Here is a 20,395-nt window from a genome sequence, read left to right as displayed (position 1 = left end):
TCTTTGTGAGTTTGCTCCTTTGATAATCAATATACCACTCCATGGGGCAGTTTTTTTGAGTCATTGACATTAACTAGGAGGCTGAAATGCTGATATTAATAGCAGATTCCCACCATGTTTTTTACCCAAAAAAGACTTCCATACAGACTTGGGTTCCTGTCTCAGGTCACCAGTGATTACACTTAGCATTCTGTTCCCAGAGCTTTGCTCCTTGGAAACTGAATCGTTCCTCTGTTCTTAACACAAGAAGAATCTTTTTACCTGCATAGTCTTAGTCTATTAGAAAATGGCTTTAGCCATGAGATCCATTGCTGAGCAGCATTGATGGCTGTTAATTTAGCTTCTCGAGAGCAACTTGACATGCTGAAAGCCTGCTAACCTGAAGCACTCTGGAGCTTATTCTATCTAGAGTCCAACTGACATCAGCTATCCCACTGAGAGTAATTTCTTGTGACATTTTCAAGATATTCAGCAGAAGTTGTATTATATATGTATCTCTGCCAACTACAACATGCTGGGCTATTGAGGAATATTGTAGGGAAGATCTTGCCTTTGGTAAAGTAATCCTCCCTTGGTGAGTCACCTGGAACTGAGAAATTCATCTGTAAGATCTGGAGGTTTGTTTAAAGTTACTGACACTATAAGGACATTTAAAAGCGTGAATTACTTAAGTGAATTTTTTTGAAAATGCATTTTTATTCTGACTCCTGCTCTTCTGTTTGGAGTCTCTGAAATCTTGTAAGTAGAAGGGAGCTGGGAATTAAGTGCAATGCGTATTTCCTGTGAAAAGACACTTGCAAGTTGCTTAGATGCTGATAAGGTAAAACAGCTGCTGCTGAGCTCAAAGGCTTGAAGCATTTATGTGTCCATGTTGGATTTGCATGTGGTAACACATTTTGAGGAAATCTCTTCACTGTTGTGTAAATGGTATTTATTTAAGCTAAGGGATTTGCAAGATGAGAGAAACTTAGTGTATATTTTTTCTTACTTTATAAAGTAAAAGATTCCTCTGCCTGTAGCATTCATGTTTGTTCAACTTTTAAGTAGATACACGTATGAGTTTCCAGGATACAAGTCTGAACTGTTTGAAGATCAGTGCTTTGTAATAAGAAATAGAACATGTTTCCAGCAGACAGAGGATAGAGAATGCACAATTTAATATAATCCCTCGAGTTTAAGTACGGTCTAGTAATTTAACTTTTGTAACCCTTTCTTGCAGATCTGCTTCTCCATCTGGCCAGCGTCATTCTCCCATATCCTCTAGACACCACTCTTCTTCATCACAGTCAGGTTCCTCTGTTCAAAGACATTCTCCTTCCCCACACCGCAAAAGAACTCCTTCTCCCTCCTATCAAAGGACAGCTTCTCCGCCTGCAAGGCGATCATCTTCCCCCTACCCCCCACGTTCTTCCTCTTCTCCTCAGAGGAAGCGAAGCCCTTCAAGGCACCGATCCCCTGGAAGAGAAAAGGGAAGGCACGATCGAGACCGAACTTCACAGTCTCATGACAGGCGCCACGAAAGGCGGGATGGTATGAATAAAAATAGAACTCGAGGACAGTTTTTATTTGTTTGCAGATTGCATTTTGTACCTTGGTTTTCAGTTTGTGGCATTGTCTTTATCCCAGTGGCCAAGGTGGTGAAGAAAATAATCAGAAATCTGTATTATTCTTTCTCTGCTGATGGTGCTTGTTTTGGGGACAGTGCAATGGCTTTGCTCTGTCGGCACTACTTGGGTAGGCTCAGCTGATGCAAGAGATCCTGTAGGCATCTGTTCAGGTGTTTCTTGTGTGAAGCAGTAATGTGACAGTAGGTAAGCGACCTTACACTTTTAAGAAGCATTAACTGGAGCACCCCACCTATGATGAGAGCTTGAGGGAGTTGGGATTGTTTAGTCTGGGGAAGAGAAGGCTGTGGGGAGACCTCACTGCTATTTGCCAGTACTTGAAAGGAGCTTGTAAGCAGGAAGAGGATTGACTTTTTCGTGCAAGTAGATAGTGATAGGACAAGGTGGAATGAATTTGAACTGAAAAAGGAGAGATACAGGTTACATGTTAGGCAGAAATTCTTCACTCAGAGGATGCTGGAACAGGCTGCCCAGAGAAGCTGTGAGTGCCGTATCTGTCATGGGGTTATCTCTAGATCTGTCTATGCCTTCTCCCTGAAGGCATTCAAGGCCAGGCTTGATGGGTTCCTGAGCAGTCTGATCAAGTGGTTGGTGACCCTGTACATGGCATGGGGGTTGGAACTAGATGATCTTTGAGGTCCCTTACAACCGAAGCCATTCTGTGATTCTGTGCTACTGAATCAGCTGGGTGGCAGGAGGATATTTGTACCTATTATTGCTCATTTCTGTGAGGTACTTAAATGCTAATTCAGTCATCACTGATAGATTTATCTGAAGTCTTTTTCATTAAGTGAGTTACGTACAAAAAAAAGAATCCTTCCTTCTGGAAGTCTGTAAAGTTGGTTGAGCAATTTGTAGTGGACAAACATGCCATTTCTCTCAAGAGACCAATTACAAAGGTTGCATTTGTCAGCTTTTTTTTAGACCTACTAAAAACTCACTTTTCTGAACAATAGCACTGTAAATAATTAAAAAAAAAAAAAGATTTTAGCAGAGCATTGAGGTCTTAAAAGCAGGTGGTCTAGTTGTAGCACAGATTTCCTGAAAGCATGTGTGTGTGGAATAGAAAAGAACTATGTTTGGAAGAAAAATGATAACTGTCTTTAAATTGTTGAAGTGTACTTTCTTTCTAATGTCTTAGAAATTTATTTGTACTATACTTGCTCTCTTCTGAATTGCTAAATATTTGTAAAGTACAAATTCAAATTCACAAAAAGATCTTTAGAGCTTACTGAGTATTTAGATGGATACACAGCATCACGTTATCCTTTTCCCATATTAATTCTAATTTACTGTGAGTATGTCAAAGTTTACTTCTATGATACTGATTTAATGTTGTCTTCTAAATTGTTGCTTGCTTTGATTAAGCAGGGTATATAACACTTTTTAAAATATTTTACAGAAACTAGAGGGAAAAGGGAAAAAGAAAGAGAAACAAGAGATGATCGTGATTATGACCAGGAGCAGAGTACCTCCAGGGATCATAGAGACGATAGAGAATCTCGTGATGGAAGAGATCGGAGGGACACAAGAGATAACAGAGATCGGAGGGAGACGAGGGAATCCAGAGACACTCGAGACTCTAGAGATACAAGAGATTATAGCAGAGATAACAAAGATAGTCGTGATCAAAGAGACTCACGTTCCACGCGAGATTCTCACGACTACAGAGACAGAGAAAGTCGGGATGCCCATAAAAAGGATGACCAGTATCAGGAGGACTCACGCAGCTATGGAAGGTCCCATGGCAGAGAGGAGAGCTCTCGTGCTGAAACGAGGAATGACTCCAGAAGTGATTCCAGAAATGAGAGCAGAAGCGATCGGACTGGCAGAAGTCGAGGCAGAGGTCCGGAATTATCTGACAAAGGTATTACATGATTTAAAATACTAACAAACATCTTTATCATTGGAGATTGAATCTTGACATCTGTATTACCTTGTTTGATAAGACATACGGGAACTGCCTAATAGTTCATCCTTTTGAGTTATGTTCAGTTGTGTTGTTATTAAATTAGAATGATTGATTAAAATTATAGCCCTTCTGCTTTCTTCATTTGTTAAAAAAGAGACGTGACACTGGTATCCTGCCATATTGGTTTAAAACAAACTCGAATCCATGCAACCATCTCGATGATTCTGTTGCCCAACCCTGGGTTTTCCCATGGGCCACAAGCAACGAGAGGCTGATGTGTAGTAGATTAGTAGGGAACAGCACGTCTCCAAGTACTGGACAGCAATTTTATTTTCTCAAAAGCAGCTGTGTAGACCATACTTCGTCCCCATCCCCATTTCTTGTTTGATAAAGAGGAAAAAAGGGGGGAATTTTAAACTTTGACAGTATTTTTTAAAGTTTGATGCACTGTGTTGAAGAGTTTGATGAAACGTTGATACTATAGTTAGTGTACAACATGAATGGATTTCCTTGTGTGTGAGAACTCATATTTTATATTGTTACATCACTATTAGGAAGTCGGGGGACTAGAGGATCCCAGGTTGATGGTCACAGCAGTAGTGGAAACTACCATGACAGTTGGGAATCAAGGAGTAGCTACCCTGATCGGGATCGCTACGATAGTCGAGACCAAGCAAGGGATTCCTCCTTTGAAAGAAGGCATGGTGAACGGGACAGGAGGGACAACAGAGAAAGAGGTATTTTAATGCATATATTACACACACATAGATATGTATTACACACATACGGTGTATGTATGAAGGTGGATATCCTTTATTTCCACCTCCTCCCACTACTAATTCATAAATAACTATGCACTAATGTTAATCTTGTACTTCAAGTTAAATTCATCAATAGGGGTAACCTGTACAGATGGTACAGATACCAGTTATCATGGAAAAAAGATGCAGGATCGTTCTTTTAGACAGAGAATGAAAGATGTCACACTTTTTCACCTGAAAGTATACTCTGTTGTCTCTGAGTAACTCAGTAACAAGTTCCACTCTGGAGAATATTTGTATTGCTTACCAATTAAAGGAAGAGAAGTCAAGCAAATTAAAATGGTATGGAAATGAAAGGAGGAGCTGTGAAGAACAAATATAAAACTACAGTGATTTTTTTCCTCTCTCAGTAAGAGTGTTTTATAAAGGACAGTGTTTTCTAGGTGTTCACCTTCAGTTTTTCAAAGGGATGTTTTGTATGCTACTTTGTGGAATGTTTTTTGGCCTGCTGAAATATGTCTGTTACTGCTTGTTCTTGTTAAAGTTACTGCCCTAGATTCTCTTGTGTCTTCAAGGCAGAATTTCAGCAAACCTGTTCTCTAGGTTTCCTTTCTCATGTTAGCTGAAAAATGCTGCAGTCTGAATGTGTCCTGGGAGGTCAGCTCTTGCAGACTAGCTTTCACATCATCCATTTCCGAATACTCACTGAATAACTTAATTTGTAATTTCCCTATCATACTGAGTTTTTCATTAAAAACAAACAAAAAGAAACAGCAACTTAGAAGTAAAGACAAGTTCTACAGCAAAATATGTTTCGTGAAGGAAAGATGCTTTGAATGGACTATTTTTCCTTTTGGGGAAAAAAATAGCTAAAGAGCTTAAATGGAGATAAAATTTGTCATTTTTGTCCTTAAAAGTTTAGATCATTTTTTTAATTTCAAATCCAATTCAGAGATACAAGTCAATACATAGTTTCCATGATTAGACCACTGTCTTAAAATTTGTCATTCGGAGGAGTATCAGGGTAGATTCTTGTTGGTGCTTAGTTCTGTGATATATAAAGAAACATTTCAGTGTGATTTTAAAATGCAAACCTGCGTATTTGATCTCTCTTTATTCAACTGAAGTACTAGGTTGGTATACCCAACCACTGTTGGAGTGGTGTTTCAAATAATAAGGTTATTTACGAAGTGCTGGTGTTCCATGTTCAAATGTCTAATACACTTGCAGGTATCTTGAGTAGTGTAAATGTTTTGTGTCGATGTTTTGTCACAAAACCTGACATAGTAAATACTACAGAACTTTTGTCTAAAACTTAGTACTAGATATGCCCAATATATCATATTATATAGTTACAGACACTGTTTGAAGAATATGAAACCTATCGCGGAACCAATTGCATGAACTGATGATTTAAGATCTGTAAAAACAAGTATTAACATACATGGCAGAAATGTCATTCAAATTTACTTTTAATTTTACTTGGTAACAAGGGAGCATTAAATCATTGTTAATTCACTCTGAGATTAAAATTGATTAAACCAATGGAAATGTGCATGTTTTATTGACTTAAGTCCTGTCCAGACTCTGGCTGCTTGTCCCTGGTGGACATTGTCTCAATTTACAGGGAAGTATACTCAAAGTGATGGACTTCTCTCTGTTGCCGCAGTTTGTGTTTGTTGTATAATGCTTTGGGTATGTATAGTGCAATAAGTTTTATTGATCTTTCACTGTTGAAATACCTCTAACATCAGCACAAAAATTGTTACAAAGTCATCAAAATTTACTGAAATATTCAAATGAAATATATTAAAAAGTAATAAAGTGAGCTAAACTTTAGCTGTAGATCTCCAGTGAGCAAATACCCCTAGATAATCAAGCTTCACTATTCTTCTGGATCAGTTATTTTATGTATGCAGTTTTCTTGATAACCCTGATTCACTGTCTGAACATTGAAAAACTCAGCTTCTATGAAGATACATGAAAACGTAGAGCAGGTATGCATTCTGTATTTCATCATCATCTCTCCTTTTCAGTTGGATTTCGTTCTGCATTTCTGTGTAGGGATGTCTTCTGGGAGGAGATAGGCGATATATAGGAGATATATAGTAAAACTTGAAGCAAAGTAAATGCAGTGAGTTCTTGTAAACCTGTGATGCTTGGTTTTGGGAGGTAACATTTTCTTAAAGAAGTTCTAATACTTCATTTTCATGAGTATGTTATTCTGAGCTTTCCAAGATCTTATACAAGATTTTGAATGATTCAATCATGCGGTAATAGTGGCTAGACTGAGTTATATAATTACCTATTTAGCCCTTTCAGAAACATCTGATAGAAAATGAAATTTTCCTAGTGACTTTTTTCTAACGTAAGGAAAGCTCCCTCCTGAAATACTGATTAAAAAAAAAAATATCAAAACTAGTACTGCTTTTTGTATCCCTCTCACCCCAAGAGAATACTCAGGTTTCTACAGGGAATCACTTCTCTTAATGCAAACCAGTATCTGCATTGTCAAAACAAAAACTCTCAGTATTTTATTAGTATAGTGGAAGTAATGTATATGTCATCCATGTAACACTTGGTAACCAAAGCTTCCCTCTTTTCACAGATCAGAGAGCAAGCTCACCAGTACGACATCAAGGACGAAGTGATGACCTTGAGCGGGATGAAAGGCGAGATGAACGAAGGGTAGATCGCAGTGATGATAGGAGAGATGAAAGGGCCCGGGAGAGAGAGCGAGAAAGGGAGAGGGACCGAGAGAGGGAGAGAGAAAGAGACCGGGAACGAGAGAGAGAGAAGGAAAGGGAGTTGGAACGAGATCGTGCTCGGGAACGAGAGAGGGAGCGAGAGCGGGACAAAGAGAGGGATCGCGAGCGTGATCGGGACCGGGACCATGACAGAGAAAGGGAACGAGAGAGGGAGAGAGAGAAGGAGAGAGAGCGAGAGAGGGAGGAACGAGAAAGGGAGAGAGAGCGTGAAAGAGATCGCGAGCGGGAACGAGAAAGGGAGCGAGGTCGAGACAGGGATAAAGAAAGAGAGCGCCAGAGAGACTGGGATGACAAAGACAAAGGAAGAGAAGACCGCAGGGATAAGAGAGAAGATATTCGAGAAGAAAGAAGCTCAAGAGATATCCATGAAGAAAGGAAATCCAAGTAAGCAGATCTGAATGTTATTTTAATTAAAAGAAAAAATGTCTTTTACTGTTGATGACAGTCAGTTAGTAAGCAGGGCAGTATCATAAGGAAGGAGGGGATGCCGTCTTTACGCAGAAGTGCAGTCTAGAGCCATGCCTTCCCTGCATCTATGTGTCATGTGCCAGTGGCTACAAAATGAGTGTGCTGTGTTGGTGTAGTTAATATGGTGCTTTCCTAGTGCAAAATCATGGAACAGCTCGGGGTTTGACAACTGAATCAGAACATACCATTTCCTCTTCTAAGTATGCCTGTGTGGCCTTGGTTTTATAGTGCAGGCATTAGACGCTTAGTGCAGACTGTGGTACCTTTTGAATTTTCATGAGTCAGATAGCTGCTGTGTAGGTCAGAGTTCATGACTTTATTCATTAAGTTTCTGTTCAACGTACGTTACCCTTTGCACTGTTGACTTTTCAGCACCAGAAGGCTACGCAGTGAAGGCATGAACAGTACCCAAGTAAATGTGTGATGTTTCTATTTTTTAAGTAAATGCCACTGATTCTCTTTTTTTTTTTTTTCCAGCTAGTACAATAAAATTCTCATTGTGACATCAATAGTGAGCAATGCAGTGTTGTCCTGAGTTGCAGCTTTGCTTGGAAATAACAATAGGTTTTGTGTGACAGAATTGTGGAGCTCTTTAAATAATCTAGCTTTCCTCCATCCCTCTGTGGGGAAAAGCAAACGTTTACATTAGAGCTTAGCTGCCAGCTGAGGTCAGCCCATTGCAAGGATCATTGCCACAGGAAAAACAGTGGTTTTAATATTCTTTCATACCTTCTTGTTAAAAAAAAAGTTGTTTAAAGTATTAAGAGTTTTAGTTTATTGTTTACTTTACATGTTTATGAAAGGAAAGAATACTTCAGGTTTTAAAATAACTTAGCTACAAAACTTTCTGGCATCCTTGCTCATGTTATCTTGTATGAGGTGTATTATGTTTGCGGGGCTTATGCTTCAGAGATTGGATCGATGATAAACTCAATTATTGAATGTTTTCTTTAAAGAACCCTCAAGGAATTTGACTACAAATATTTGCTCTGCAGGAAGCGTCACAGAAATGAAAGCAGTCCAAGCCCTCGTCAGTCACCCAAACGTCGCCGTGAGCACTCTCCTGACAGTGATGCTTACAACAGTGGAGATGATAAAAGTAAGTAGGAGTAGGCTGTCTGCTGCAGCACCAGGCTTAGCCTTTGCCTATGGAAAATAACTTGCAGTCTTAAACAGAAAAAAAGCCACAAAGAAGACTTTTGTAAGTCTCCTCTTCCCCTTCCATGTCTGTTAAGATGCATGCTTACCAAAACAAAAGTAGTCTGTTGCTGCTGCAGCAGGTTAAAATAAAACAACAGGAAAACAAAATATGTAACTGAAATGATGGATTATTTGTTTTGATTGATACCTTTTAGCATGCAGAAGATACCACATATTCACCTGTTCTCCTTTCTAAATGATACAAGTACGTTCATTTTACCGTTTTGTAGATGAAAAGCACAGACTTCTGAGCCAGGTTGTGCGACCACAGGAATCCCGGTCACTGAGTCCCTCTCACATTACAGAAGAGAGACAGAGCCGCTGGAAAGAAGAAGAACGAAAATCAGACAGAAAGGAAAGTTCCCGGCGTTACGAAGAACCGGAGTTTAAAGAGAGAATTTCTTCATCAGATAAGCAGAGAGAGCAACCAGATTCTTCAGAAGGCTCCAGGTCCAGAGTTCAGGAGAGTCTTGGACGCCGTCCCTCTGAAGAAAGAGATGCTTCTGATAGAATGCACGATGACAGCAAGAAGAAGTCTAAAATACAGAAAAAGGCCACAAAGAAGAAGAAAGATGATGACAGTGGGGTGGAAAGGTACACTAATGAATCAACGACTGAGGAAAGCCAGGTCTTTTCTCCCAAGAAAGGTCAAAAAAAGAAAAATGTGGAGAAAAAGCGAAAGAGGTCCAAGGGTGATTCTGAGGTTTCTGATGAAGAAATTGTTCCACATCATAAAAAGAAGAAAGGCCCGAGAACCCCTCCTGTCACAAAAGAGGAATTGGTTGAAGCACCACCTGAGAAAGCTGTGGCAGAAGTCCCCCAGAAAAGAGAAGAGACAACATTTAGTGACTGGTCCGATGAAGATGTCCCAGAACGTGGTGACATTGTCGTTCCAGAAAGAAGCACCGAGGAATCCCATAGAAAAAGTCACAGAATGAGAGTAGAAAAGGTGGAAGCCCCACATGTTACTATAGACGATGGACCACATCGTAAACCTGTGGATCAGAAGCGCAGCAGCAGTCTTGGTAGCAATCGGAGCCATGCCTCAAGCAGACTTCGATCCCCTTCCAATGAGTCAGCTCATCGCAGTGGTGATGACCAGACTGGACGCAAGAGGATCCTGCACAGTACCTCTAGGGACAGGGACAGAGAGAAGAAAAGCTTAGAAATCACTGGGGAACGAAAGTCCAGAATTGATCAGTTGAAAAGAGGGGAGCCCAGTCGCAGCACATCTTCAGGTAAGAATATATTTTTAGTGAGTCTGGACTGCCATTCTCTGCGGAAGTGCGAAGATACAAATCCCAAATTGTTCTTGTATGGCTATATATTCTCTTAATTTGTAATCAGTATGAAGAGAGAGGGAAGTTCTCTCATAGAGTAAATCAAGATTCCTGGAAGTGTTAGACCATATTTGAAAAGTTGATTCTCAGTGGGTTTTATTACCACTGTGTTCATATCAAAGCATTCAGTCAGATTTGGCAGCTCGTGCTGTCTGGAGGATAAAGTAATTTTTAGGACAGATGAAACTGAAAGGGAAAATCCTTCTGCTAACAGAGCAGTGAACTGGTTTTATCGAAATAGTGTTTTTAAATGAATTATGAACATTCAGTTTCATGTGGAAATTCTGAGATCTATGCAAAATGTTCCTTCATTCTGGGAGAGGGATCCATTTGGTTCTGAGGAGCTGTTTCTGCTGAGGTAAATCTCTCATGATTCTTCATAGAGATACTTTTAGTGCATATGGATATCATCTTTATTGCAGATCCAAGGAATCGTGATTTATTTTATTTCTGTAGTTCCTATAAAGAAATGACTGAAAAATTTCTGTAAAATATAGACAACGTCAATAGAAAAATATCTTCCTAAATCAGTTTTGACTCTTATAATGGTTTTTGCCAGAACTTCTCTCTGAATTTATCATTTTCTAGCCAAGACATCCTTAGCTTTTAAAAAAAATGTGTTTTGAAAATAATTTTGAGATGATTCCTACTTTTTTTCCTATTCTTGCTTAGATTTCTGAGTAAATTACGTACTTCTGTTTTGCTTCTGTAGTAGCAGAAAGTAGCCACCAAAAATCTTTTTTTTTGGGACTTGGAGACATATCATTAATTTGCAGATGATACTTTTCAGAAGTCAGTTTTCATACCAGACTCCTTAAAATAGTTTGGTGTAGCAAAATGGTTTCATGAGCTGCCGTCATGCCTGTATTTAAATATTTTATCCAGATCGTCAAGATTCAAGAAGCCACAGTTCAAGAAGAAGTTCTCCTGAATCAGATCGTCAGGTCCACTCCAGATCTGGGTCCTTTGACAGCAGGGAAAGGCTTCAGGAGCGAGATCGACATGACCATGATCGAGAGCGAGACAGAGACAGGAGAGAGGGAAGACAGAGAGACTGGGATCGAGACCGAGACATTGACAAAGACTGGCCAAGGAGCAGGGAACGAGAGAGACTCCGAGAACGTGAGAGAGAGAGGGAAAAGAGAAGGGAGCTGGACAGAGAGAGAGACAGACAGCTGCCTGATACTGCTGAAAGAGAGAGGGACAGAACTCTTGACATTTCCTCTCAAAAAGAATCGACAAAGCACGGTGAAACAAAACTGGACAGAGATCATGAAAAAGAATTTGACGGTGTTTGTCGAGATTCTGCAGCTTCAGAGAAGGAAAGACCAGACAAAGATTTGGGATCGTTACAAGGTTTTGAAGATGGAAATGAGGCTGAAAAGGTAGAGAGTCTAGAAGGTGAGATGTTCTGGGATAGCACCTTGACTGTCAGATATTTTATTCTTTCCTTTTTAGCACAATGCTGAACTGAGTGACATTAGAAAGCTTTGTTAATGAAAGGGATATTGGCTCCAGCTTTTCTATCTGTAGGCATAATAGGATGAGGGAGAATTCTAATGAGCATTTCCTTAGTGTTAATTATGTGAATATTAGTCTTGTTTTTTTCTAAAGAAATATTGAGTCAAAGAAGCACAAATGATATGAGATATAATTTTGCCAAGGTGTAATATTTCTGCATAACCAGTTTGCTGAAGAATAATGCCAAAAATTTAATTGCTTTGGTACACTATTCTAAGATCTATTTGTTAATTTGGAATTGACAGGTAATGAGTGAAAAAAAATGAGTGTTGACTTGCAACTGTTATTTGGGATTTTTTTTCTGCATAGTCCAATTATTGTCTGATTAGTAGGTTAAATGTATTTATGGCTTGGCAGAATGGTCCAAAAATGTCGTTGCTGAATTATTCTTACTAAATGAAGCTTCAGCTTGCTATCCCTAATGGTACTGGGGAAAACATTAGTAATGTAAAGAAAAAACAGTTTCTTTAGCAGGAGAGAGAGTTTGGAAATAGAACTAACCAGTATAAACATATAAAAGAAGCAAGAATCTAAGTGCTGAGAAAGTGATGTAAATTATCATAGAATCATAGAATGACTTAAGTTGGAAGGAACTTCAAAGATCATCTGGCTCCAGTACCCCTGCTGCAGGCAAGGTTGTCAGCCACTAACTCAAGCACTAGATCAAACTGCCAAGAGTCACATCCAACCTGGCCTTGAACACCTCCAGGGATGGGGCACTACAACTTATTTGGGAAGCCTTCATTAGGACCATCTTTTGATGGTCTCACTAATGACCAGCCTCTGCCTGGATGTAGAGCCATTGACAACAACTCTCTGGCTGCAACCATCCAACCAGTTCTTTATCCACTGCGTAGTCCAGCCTTCAAATCCATCCCTCTCCAAATTAGAGATCAGGATGTAGTGCTGGACCATGTCAAAGGCCCTGCACAAGTCCAGATGGACAGTTGCCTCTTCTTTATCCACTGATGCTGTCAGTCCGTTGTAAAAAGGCACCAGATTGGTCAGACATGATCTGCTCTTCATGAAGCCCAGTTGTAAGAAATGAAATCTTTTAGAGATTACCATATTTTTATTTTAAAGAAGATAGAAAACTAACTGAATACAATTTCCGGATCTGATGATATGGAATTTATTTGAATGAATTTAATCTAATCTATTTTCTAGGAAAATATTTGAGGATATAGTTACTTAATTATGGTGGTGTGTTGAACCTTAATGTGTTTGCTGCAGGAGTAGGTTTAAATGATGCCCAGGATGGTATATGCTTCCTCCAAAGCACTACCAGGTGGTCTGAATAGTTAATTTACACTCTTCTAGCATGTATTTTACTTGTTTTGCTGGTTTTTAGGTTAGCAAGGTGCCATTTCCTTTAGCATTTACAAAGGAAAGAAAAACAAAAAAAGAAAGATTGCAGCTTAACAGAAGCAGTTTCCATTCTGGATAAGGAAAATGGAAGATAGAACAATCATCCACACGGAAGGACCTTATAAATTCTGTCTATTTTACACTGCACAACTGGCAAGTACCTTGGCAGAGAACTCTTAAAGCCTGAATTTTGAACAATTGGATTTTTGAATGCTTCGGTCAGATCTCTCAGGCTTGGAAATGAGACGAGTACCTTCAGATGTGCCTTTCATGATTTGCAGAATGCAATATTTGAGTGTCTTGTGTTTTCTGGCTTTAAAGAACTTGTTTATGTATGTATCACAGGTGATTATATAGACACATAGAGATGTATGGTTCTGTTTGTATGTGCATACTATATGAGTGCTACAACTGAAGAAATTTGTCACAGCTTTCTTTGAGCTCTTGTAGTTTCCACTAAGAATCGAAAACTCTAAGAATAATTGCTCACATCAGACTGTCTCACACCCTCTTGTATTTTGGAGTTTTGTTACTTATTTGTCTTGAAAAGCTTTTGTGCTCAGTATGTGAGTTAGCATTCATGTGGAAAATCATCTGGAAGAATTTGTGTTGGTACTAATGTAGATTTATGTTAGTAACTGCATACTAGATAATCAACATATATTTCTTCTGAGTATGGCCTTCTGTATGTAATTTAACTATTATTGCACAAAACAAATTGACCAAGATGTGACAAATTCAAACTGCTGTATTGTACATAGGAGAAATAACTTTTCTACCTCCATGAGTGAATACCTATATTCGTCTTGAATATATTCATCCCATAGAACTTACAAGCTAGTTTAGCAAACTTCTTTTTCTTCAACCTGCTTAAAGCATGTTTGGAAAACAAGAATGACTCCCTTAAAGCTACAATATGTATCTGTCTCTGTAGGAGGAGAAGATGAAGCAAAGATTGATGATGTACAGTCACTGGCATCTGGTGCTGGAGAATACGAACCAATCAGTGATGATGAACTGGATGAAATTCTGGCAGGTGATGCAGAAAAGAGGGAGGATCAACAGGAAGATGAGAAGATGCCTGGTAAAAGTATAGCAAAACCTCTTTGTGATTATTTGAAAATAAAGTCTAGATCAGTTTGCGTGTAGTGCTACTTTGTTCTTTCCAGATAGTATTGCAGGTAGTATTCCAGGTAGTATTCTGAATTCAGAATGCTGTCTGTGTGCTTCTCAGCATTCCTCATTTGTACTGTAGTGGTCAGGTAAGCCTATGAAGCATAGAGTACTGAAAGCTATGTTTTGAAGTAATATTTGTTATGTTCTGTATAACTAGAAGGATAAGGTTTAGTTTTATAAATGTGTTTTTATTTGTCCCGCTTGGTATTGATTGTTACTTGGAACTGATACTTTTAGGAACAGATTTTATCATTGCTAGAATGCTTCTCAGATGCACTGGGAAACATGGAGTCTTCTACTTGTCATAGTTTCAGTTATAGGATCAGCATTCATATGTTCTGTAATAACTTTACACCCATAGTTCTATGGTTCTTCATTATCTAATACATCTCTCTTTTCAGAAGAACAGCATCCAGGGTTGAGTTACTAGCTTTTTAAGCATGAAATTTGGATCTATCATAGCACGTTAGTGGTACTGTCACTGCTGTGAATGCATGAGTGATGCATCCGTATCTGCTGGCTAAGCAGAGTCCGAGCAGCCTTTCACAAAGTTGTTAGGATCAAAATGAAGGAGAATTTTAGGAGTGTTGATTTTAATCCAATAAGGTTTATGTTCTTTAAGGAATTGTATGCACCTTATTCTCACCAATCTAAGTGAGTTTGAGTGCTCTTATTTGAGGTGCCTAAGGAACTCTCTTTGGTGACAGCTCAAGAACAATGTTCATCTGATAGATACTGCTCTGAGGAGATGGATGTATGCAGCCTGTGAAATTAATCAGCTGTGGTAAGGGATGATGACGTGATTACTCATTCTCTGTCAATGTTTTTGCAGATCCTGTGGATGTTATAGATGTTGATTGGTCCAGTCTCATGCCAAAGCAGCCAAAAGAACCAAGAGAGGCTGGGGCTGCACTCTTAAAGTTCACACCAGGTGCTGTTATGTTGAGAGTTGGCATTTCCAAGCGATTGGCTGGACCAGAACTCTTCACCAAAATTAAAGAGACATGCCAGAAAGCATTAGAGAAACCTAAAGGTAATTGTTGCTCAAGGGATTAAACTGTCTTTTTTGTTCTTAATAACAGTGTTTAATGAAATGGGTACTAGTTCATTCTTTCGTGTTTTCAGGCCATAACAAGTCTATACTGAGCACTGTATAAGTATTTCAGGAATCTAAGACAGCTGTCTGTCAGTCAGATTAGTGTCTTAATTCCAGCAGTTGTGTAAGCATTCTGTGATGCTTTTTATTGCAGTTTTGCTTTTCTCTGGATTAAAAAGCAATCTTAGGTCTTATGCCTAGGAATTTCCATAACTGATGTAACACACTCTTTATCTTCCTGAGCTTGCAAACAGTCTGATTTAGTAAGAGTAGGAACAATGTCATTTTCTCTGTAAGCTTTAATTTTGCTTTATACTTCAACAGCTCTTATCAGACATTCTTTGCAACAAGAACCGCAGTGCAGAATTCACCTGGTTGTTTAAAATATTACCTGAAACCACCTCAGCAGTCCTTGCATGCATCTCTAGAAATAAAATTCAGGAGAACGGTGATAGTAGATGTCTCTCTAGCACTTCCTCTGTGTTGTTTTGAGTGTATTCAGATGCAGGAGACTTTACTCCAGAGAGAAAGAGAGGTTGAAGTGTCTCCATTACTTTCCCTTTGATGTGTGCAGTCCTCTGCTCATCAAAGTTACCACATGTGAAATGTGCTTTTGAGCATATGCATTTTCTCCTGCTAGGATTCTCAGCCAAACACCACATATTTTGCTATACAGAGAAGATTGCATTGGACTATTAAAGGTAGAACATAATATCTTCAGTATCTTCCTATTTATTGTGTAAGGCTTATAAATAAATATACTACAGTCCAGACATGTATTCTTTCTGTCTTTGCCAACATTTCAAAGAAAAAAAGGTACTACAGAATATATGTGTTAGGAGCCATCTGAAAAAACAACTTTGCTGTGTTCTAGCTGCACTTCTTTTTTTTCTGTAGTAAAGAACTAATGTTGGCTCTTTGAGTATTATTAGCAGATACTTTAGGTAGGCATGAAGTGGGGTTCACTAGTATTTGTTGACTGCCATGGATTAATGAAGTACTCTTCGTAGCCATATTTCACTCCTACATAGCCACTGAAATCCTGTGTTGACGTTTGCTTTGCGGGGAAGTGAAACTTTACCCACCTTCTGATAATACTTGCAGGAAGCACCTTTCTTCTCACCTTTCTGACCATGAATGCTGTAGCCTCTTCTGTCTCAGAGCTGTCACTTAATTTTTAGGTTTCTCTGCAGTGCTGTACCAGTACTCCTTTCCAGTGCTGAAGCTACATACAAGTACACCATCATTTAACCTATAACTGGTTGATGAAAGATTTGTTCCTTTTTATTCTACAAATCACAGTACTAGCTTTGTACTTTTTAGAATGTATAATTACCAACAGAATAAGGTAGTTGTTAAATCTCCTTCAAGATTGTTTTTAACTCCAGTAAATTTATATTATTGTGTATTACCATTCCAAAATACCATGTATTTGTTAATCTTTGTAGATGCAGAAAACCTCTTTGAACATGAACTGGGAGCCTTGAACATGGCTGCACTCCTACGAAAAGAGGAGAGAGCAGGTCTTCTCAGCAATCTGGGTCCTTGCTGTAAAGCTCTGTGCTTTAGAAGGGATTCTGCAATTCGTAAGCAGCTCATGAAGAATGAAAAGGCAAGTGATTTGTTTACAGAGCTTGGTTAAAATGTGGAAGTAGATAGTACTGTTTCTCTAGGGAGGGAGTTTTTCTAGTAACTGTTTGTTGTTCTGGAGCAGACTTAGTCCTTTAAATAATAGATCAGAATTTTATTGAAAAGTTACAGGGTGTTTACATTTTAGTAATGCCACAAGATTAATTTAAGTTGAGGACTTAAATTGTTTCATATTTTGACATTTAAATTCTGAAGAGACACTTTCTGCATTTGGAGAGTGAGTATTGAAACTAATTGGTTAAAATACAGTTTCAAAGGCAGTCACTGAATTATTTTCCTGCTTGAGAGTCCATGTTCTTTTATATGAATTATTAGATTCTGTTCTTCCAAACTAAAAGGACCTAGATAACTTTTAAAAGAAATACTCATCCATTTCTGACCCTGTGGTAGGTTTTATGATCTTGCATGCTAGTAGAAAAATCTGTAGTTCTCCAAATATTTCTTGTGAATATGTATGATTAAACTTGTAGAGTTTAGTTGAGAGTGCTTCAGGTTAGTTTCTCAGTGTGCATGTTAAAAACAACTATTTTCTATTTTTATTTTTTTTCTCAATTTCAACAGGGTGCAACAAAACAAACTTACACAAATGCTGCAGCAATGGACAGTGACTTGTTAAGGTTGAGTCTACGGTTATTCAAACGCAAGACTGTGTGCCAAGTTCCTGGGCAGGAAAAGACAGAGGATAGTAAAATTCCACAACCAGCTATCCAGCAGGAAGTGTGTGTGTCTTAAGCAAATGGCAACAGTGGCTCTTTCTAGTTGATACCCCACTACCAGTGTTGGTATTGATGTTTTAGAACTGGTTGGTTGGAAAGCATCTGTAGAAGATGGAAGAAAAGACTCCATTTGTATGCAGAATTCATAATTTTGGATGTGAATAAATGTGGTAAAAAAGAAAGACTTCTGTGTGAAGTTCTCTGCAAGTTTTGTAGTGTGCCTCTTACACTAACAAAAACCTGTTTTATGGTGCATCAGGTGTAATAATGTGAAGATGTCTGGTTTTAGCAGTTTATAACGCTGCCTGATAATAAACTGAAGAAAACTGTATGTGTATCTTTTCCTTATTATGAATGGGTTTTTCTACCACCACCCCATACCCTTCATGCATGTCTGGAATTTCTGAAGTGACTTGCTGACTGGATGTCTCCCTACTTCTACTTTCCAAATGCCTTTCCTTATTCCAGCAGTCTGGTGTGGAACTGGATTTGGACAAAGCTAGTCAAGTTACTTAAGAAGAAAAACCTTCCAGAGAGCAATTTCACAAAGGTGTTTTCAGTGGTTGGCTGGTTGAAGTTTGTTATCCTTTTTTCTGCTTGGAACCAGCACACTAATACGGGCTGTTGACTGCACAGTTCAGTGTGGTTGGCTTACCTTGCATCTGTCTTGTGCTTAATGACAGTTGTGTTGGCTTCAAGCAGTAGTCTGAATATGAATTCCAGTTCAAACTCACTTTTCATTAATGCAAAGTTTTCTTACTTATAGTGCTTTCCTACTATTCCCTGTACATAAGCCTTCAGTGAAATGTTACTATTCTATGTTCAAATAATTATTATTAAAGAAAATGTGAGGATTTAATTTATATTTTTATAAGTGCCCACACACTGGTGTGTATGTGCTTGTATCAAATACAAAAGACGTGAGCTGTTTCTACCATTTGTTTGATTCTTATTAAACAGTGATGTAGGCAAAACTGAATCTTGTTAAGTTTTTCACTTGCAGTAAACCTTTAAGGATTTGGCTATTATTTTTTTAATGTTACAGTAGATGTTACATATTCTTAAAAAATATTTATGTTCTTAAACATACTAGTAGCTTAAACCGAGCAAGAGTTAACAAAGCTATTCAGTATTTAAATGCATTCTCACCTATTTTATAGCTGCATTAAGGCTGCCTTTAAGCTGGAAGTATTAGATCATTGCTTCCAATTACATTAAGGCCTGTTTTAATCTCCTTCTCTAAAAGACATAAAAATGTTTGATTGCAAGAAACGGCCTTGTCTAAGACTGCAGTATACAAACTAGATTCACTATTTGGTATTTAATTATGTTGTGCTTGCTTTAAACACTTTTCCTGTAAAACTGTCAAGGTGGATGTATGCATCCAGTTCTCTCTTAGCTTGATTTTATGTGGAAGGAGAGTAGATGGAAGGCTTGTAGTCCAGATTACCTTTTGCAGGGCTGTAGCAGTGGTTTGCAGGAGTCTGTAACTTGGAGCAATGTGAGGAGAGGGATGCACGTGTGTCCTCGCCTTCTCCAGCTCTAGGTCTGAAGCTGCAGAGAAGCCTCTTTGCTACTCACTTTCTCCTAAGCTGTGACAGCAATTCCAGAGTGGTCCTTATACTTGAGTAAAAATGGCAGCCCTTCCTGCCAAGCTGGTGCTGTGCTTCGTTGAGCAGTGAATTAGCTCTGAGCATCCCTGAGTTGCAGTCTGGAGCGAGGAGAAGCAGAAGAACAAGCTGCTGAGGGAGCTGGTGGGATGGGGCAGGCTGTCAAAGGGGAAGCACCGTGCCCACATCTTGCAACTGTGCCTCAGGGCACAAACAGGGCTTTGTCCTCTGCTCTGTGGTTCTGTCAATGTTTGTTATCTCAATTTGTAGGCTATTTTCAGCTGATGGAGTGAGATGCAGGTTTTGACAGTGGGCCATCTGTATCATGTAAAGACAGTGCTGGAGTTTAGAGAGCTTTATTAAATTAAAGGTTTGTTTGAAATGTCTTTATCCAGTTGTGGTCTCCCCTCTGCACTGTAGGGACATCCAGCAGGGAGCAGGAGGGCTGGAGCTGCCACTGGAGCACTTGCTGCCAACTTACAGTGTTGAGCAATTTTCTATTCTGCATCGGCAGTCTGGGTGTTTTCAAAGGAGATTTGTACAGAAGGAATGGTTTTTATTGATATCACCGTAAAGCAAAGGGGAAGCCCAAGGAAATGGCTTCAATGCTCGGTCTTGGTATGTGCATGCCATACATGCTGGGTGGATGGGGGAAGAGCGGTAGATGTAGTCTACCTTGATTTTAGAAAGGCATTTGATGCTGTCTCCCACGACATCCTTATAACAAAGCTGAGGAAGCGTGGGATAGATGAGTGGACAGTGAGGCGGGTTGAGAACTGGCTGACTGGCAGAGCGCAGAGGGTCGTCATTGGTGGTGCAGAGTCTGGCTGGAGACCTGTAACCAGTGGTGTCCCCCAGGGGTCTGTGCTGGGTCCGGTCTTGTTCAACATCTTCATCAATGACCTTGATGAGGGGATAGTGGCCACCCTCAGCAAGTTTGCCGATGATACAAAGTTGGGAGGATTGGCTGACACGCCTGAAGGCTGTGCTGCCATTCAGCGAGACCTGGACAGGCTGGAGAGCTGGGCAGTAAGAAACCGGATGAGGTTCAACAAAAGCAAGTGTAGGGTCTTACACCTAGGGAGGAATAATTGCATGCACCGATACAGGCTGGGGGATGAGCTGCTGGAGAGGAGCTCTGCAGAGAGGGACCTGGGCGTCCTGGTGGACGACAGGTTGGCCAG

At 39.4% G+C, this 20,395-nt stretch overlaps 2 protein-coding genes across 3 annotated transcripts in view; both read left to right on the top strand.

The window, feature by feature from the left end:
* Positions 1 to 17,932, top strand: part of ZC3H13 (zinc finger CCCH-type containing 13) — a 39,365-nt gene extending 21,433 nt beyond the window's left edge. Inside the window, exons 9-19 of one of the 2 annotated variants that reach the window (XM_010728824.3) lie at positions 1,220 to 1,530; positions 3,028 to 3,492; positions 4,092 to 4,274; positions 6,907 to 7,450; positions 8,530 to 8,633; positions 8,965 to 9,972; positions 10,960 to 11,475; positions 13,898 to 14,053; positions 14,972 to 15,172; positions 16,684 to 16,847; positions 17,447 to 17,932. In XM_010728824.3, the coding sequence (XP_010727126.1) occupies positions 1,220 to 1,530; positions 3,028 to 3,492; positions 4,092 to 4,274; positions 6,907 to 7,450; positions 8,530 to 8,633; positions 8,965 to 9,972; positions 10,960 to 11,475; positions 13,898 to 14,053; positions 14,972 to 15,172; positions 16,684 to 16,847; positions 17,447 to 17,617 (3,823 nt within the window). In that variant the 3' untranslated portion in view covers positions 17,618 to 17,932. The remainder of the gene's footprint in view (positions 1 to 1,219; positions 1,531 to 3,027; positions 3,493 to 4,091; positions 4,275 to 6,906; positions 7,451 to 8,529; positions 8,634 to 8,964; positions 9,973 to 10,959; positions 11,476 to 13,897; positions 14,054 to 14,971; positions 15,173 to 16,683; positions 16,848 to 17,446) is intronic. The other variant, XM_003203330.4, reaches the window with a different exon arrangement.
* Positions 17,933 to 19,760: 1,828 nt separating this feature from the next.
* CPB2 (carboxypeptidase B2) overlaps positions 19,761 to 20,395 on the top strand; it is an 8,696-nt gene continuing 8,061 nt past the window's right edge. The window contains exon 1 of the mRNA XM_003203331.3: positions 19,761 to 19,829. Within this exon, the coding sequence (XP_003203379.2) occupies positions 19,761 to 19,829 (69 nt within the window). The remainder of the gene's footprint in view (positions 19,830 to 20,395) is intronic.

This window comes from Meleagris gallopavo, chromosome 1, assembly GCF_000146605.3.
Source record: "Meleagris gallopavo isolate NT-WF06-2002-E0010 breed Aviagen turkey brand Nicholas breeding stock chromosome 1, Turkey_5.1, whole genome shotgun sequence".
NCBI lineage: Eukaryota > Metazoa > Chordata > Aves > Galliformes > Phasianidae > Meleagris > Meleagris gallopavo.
The sequence above is the reverse complement of the archived record's forward strand: the minus strand, read 5'-3'. Positions and strand labels throughout refer to the sequence as shown.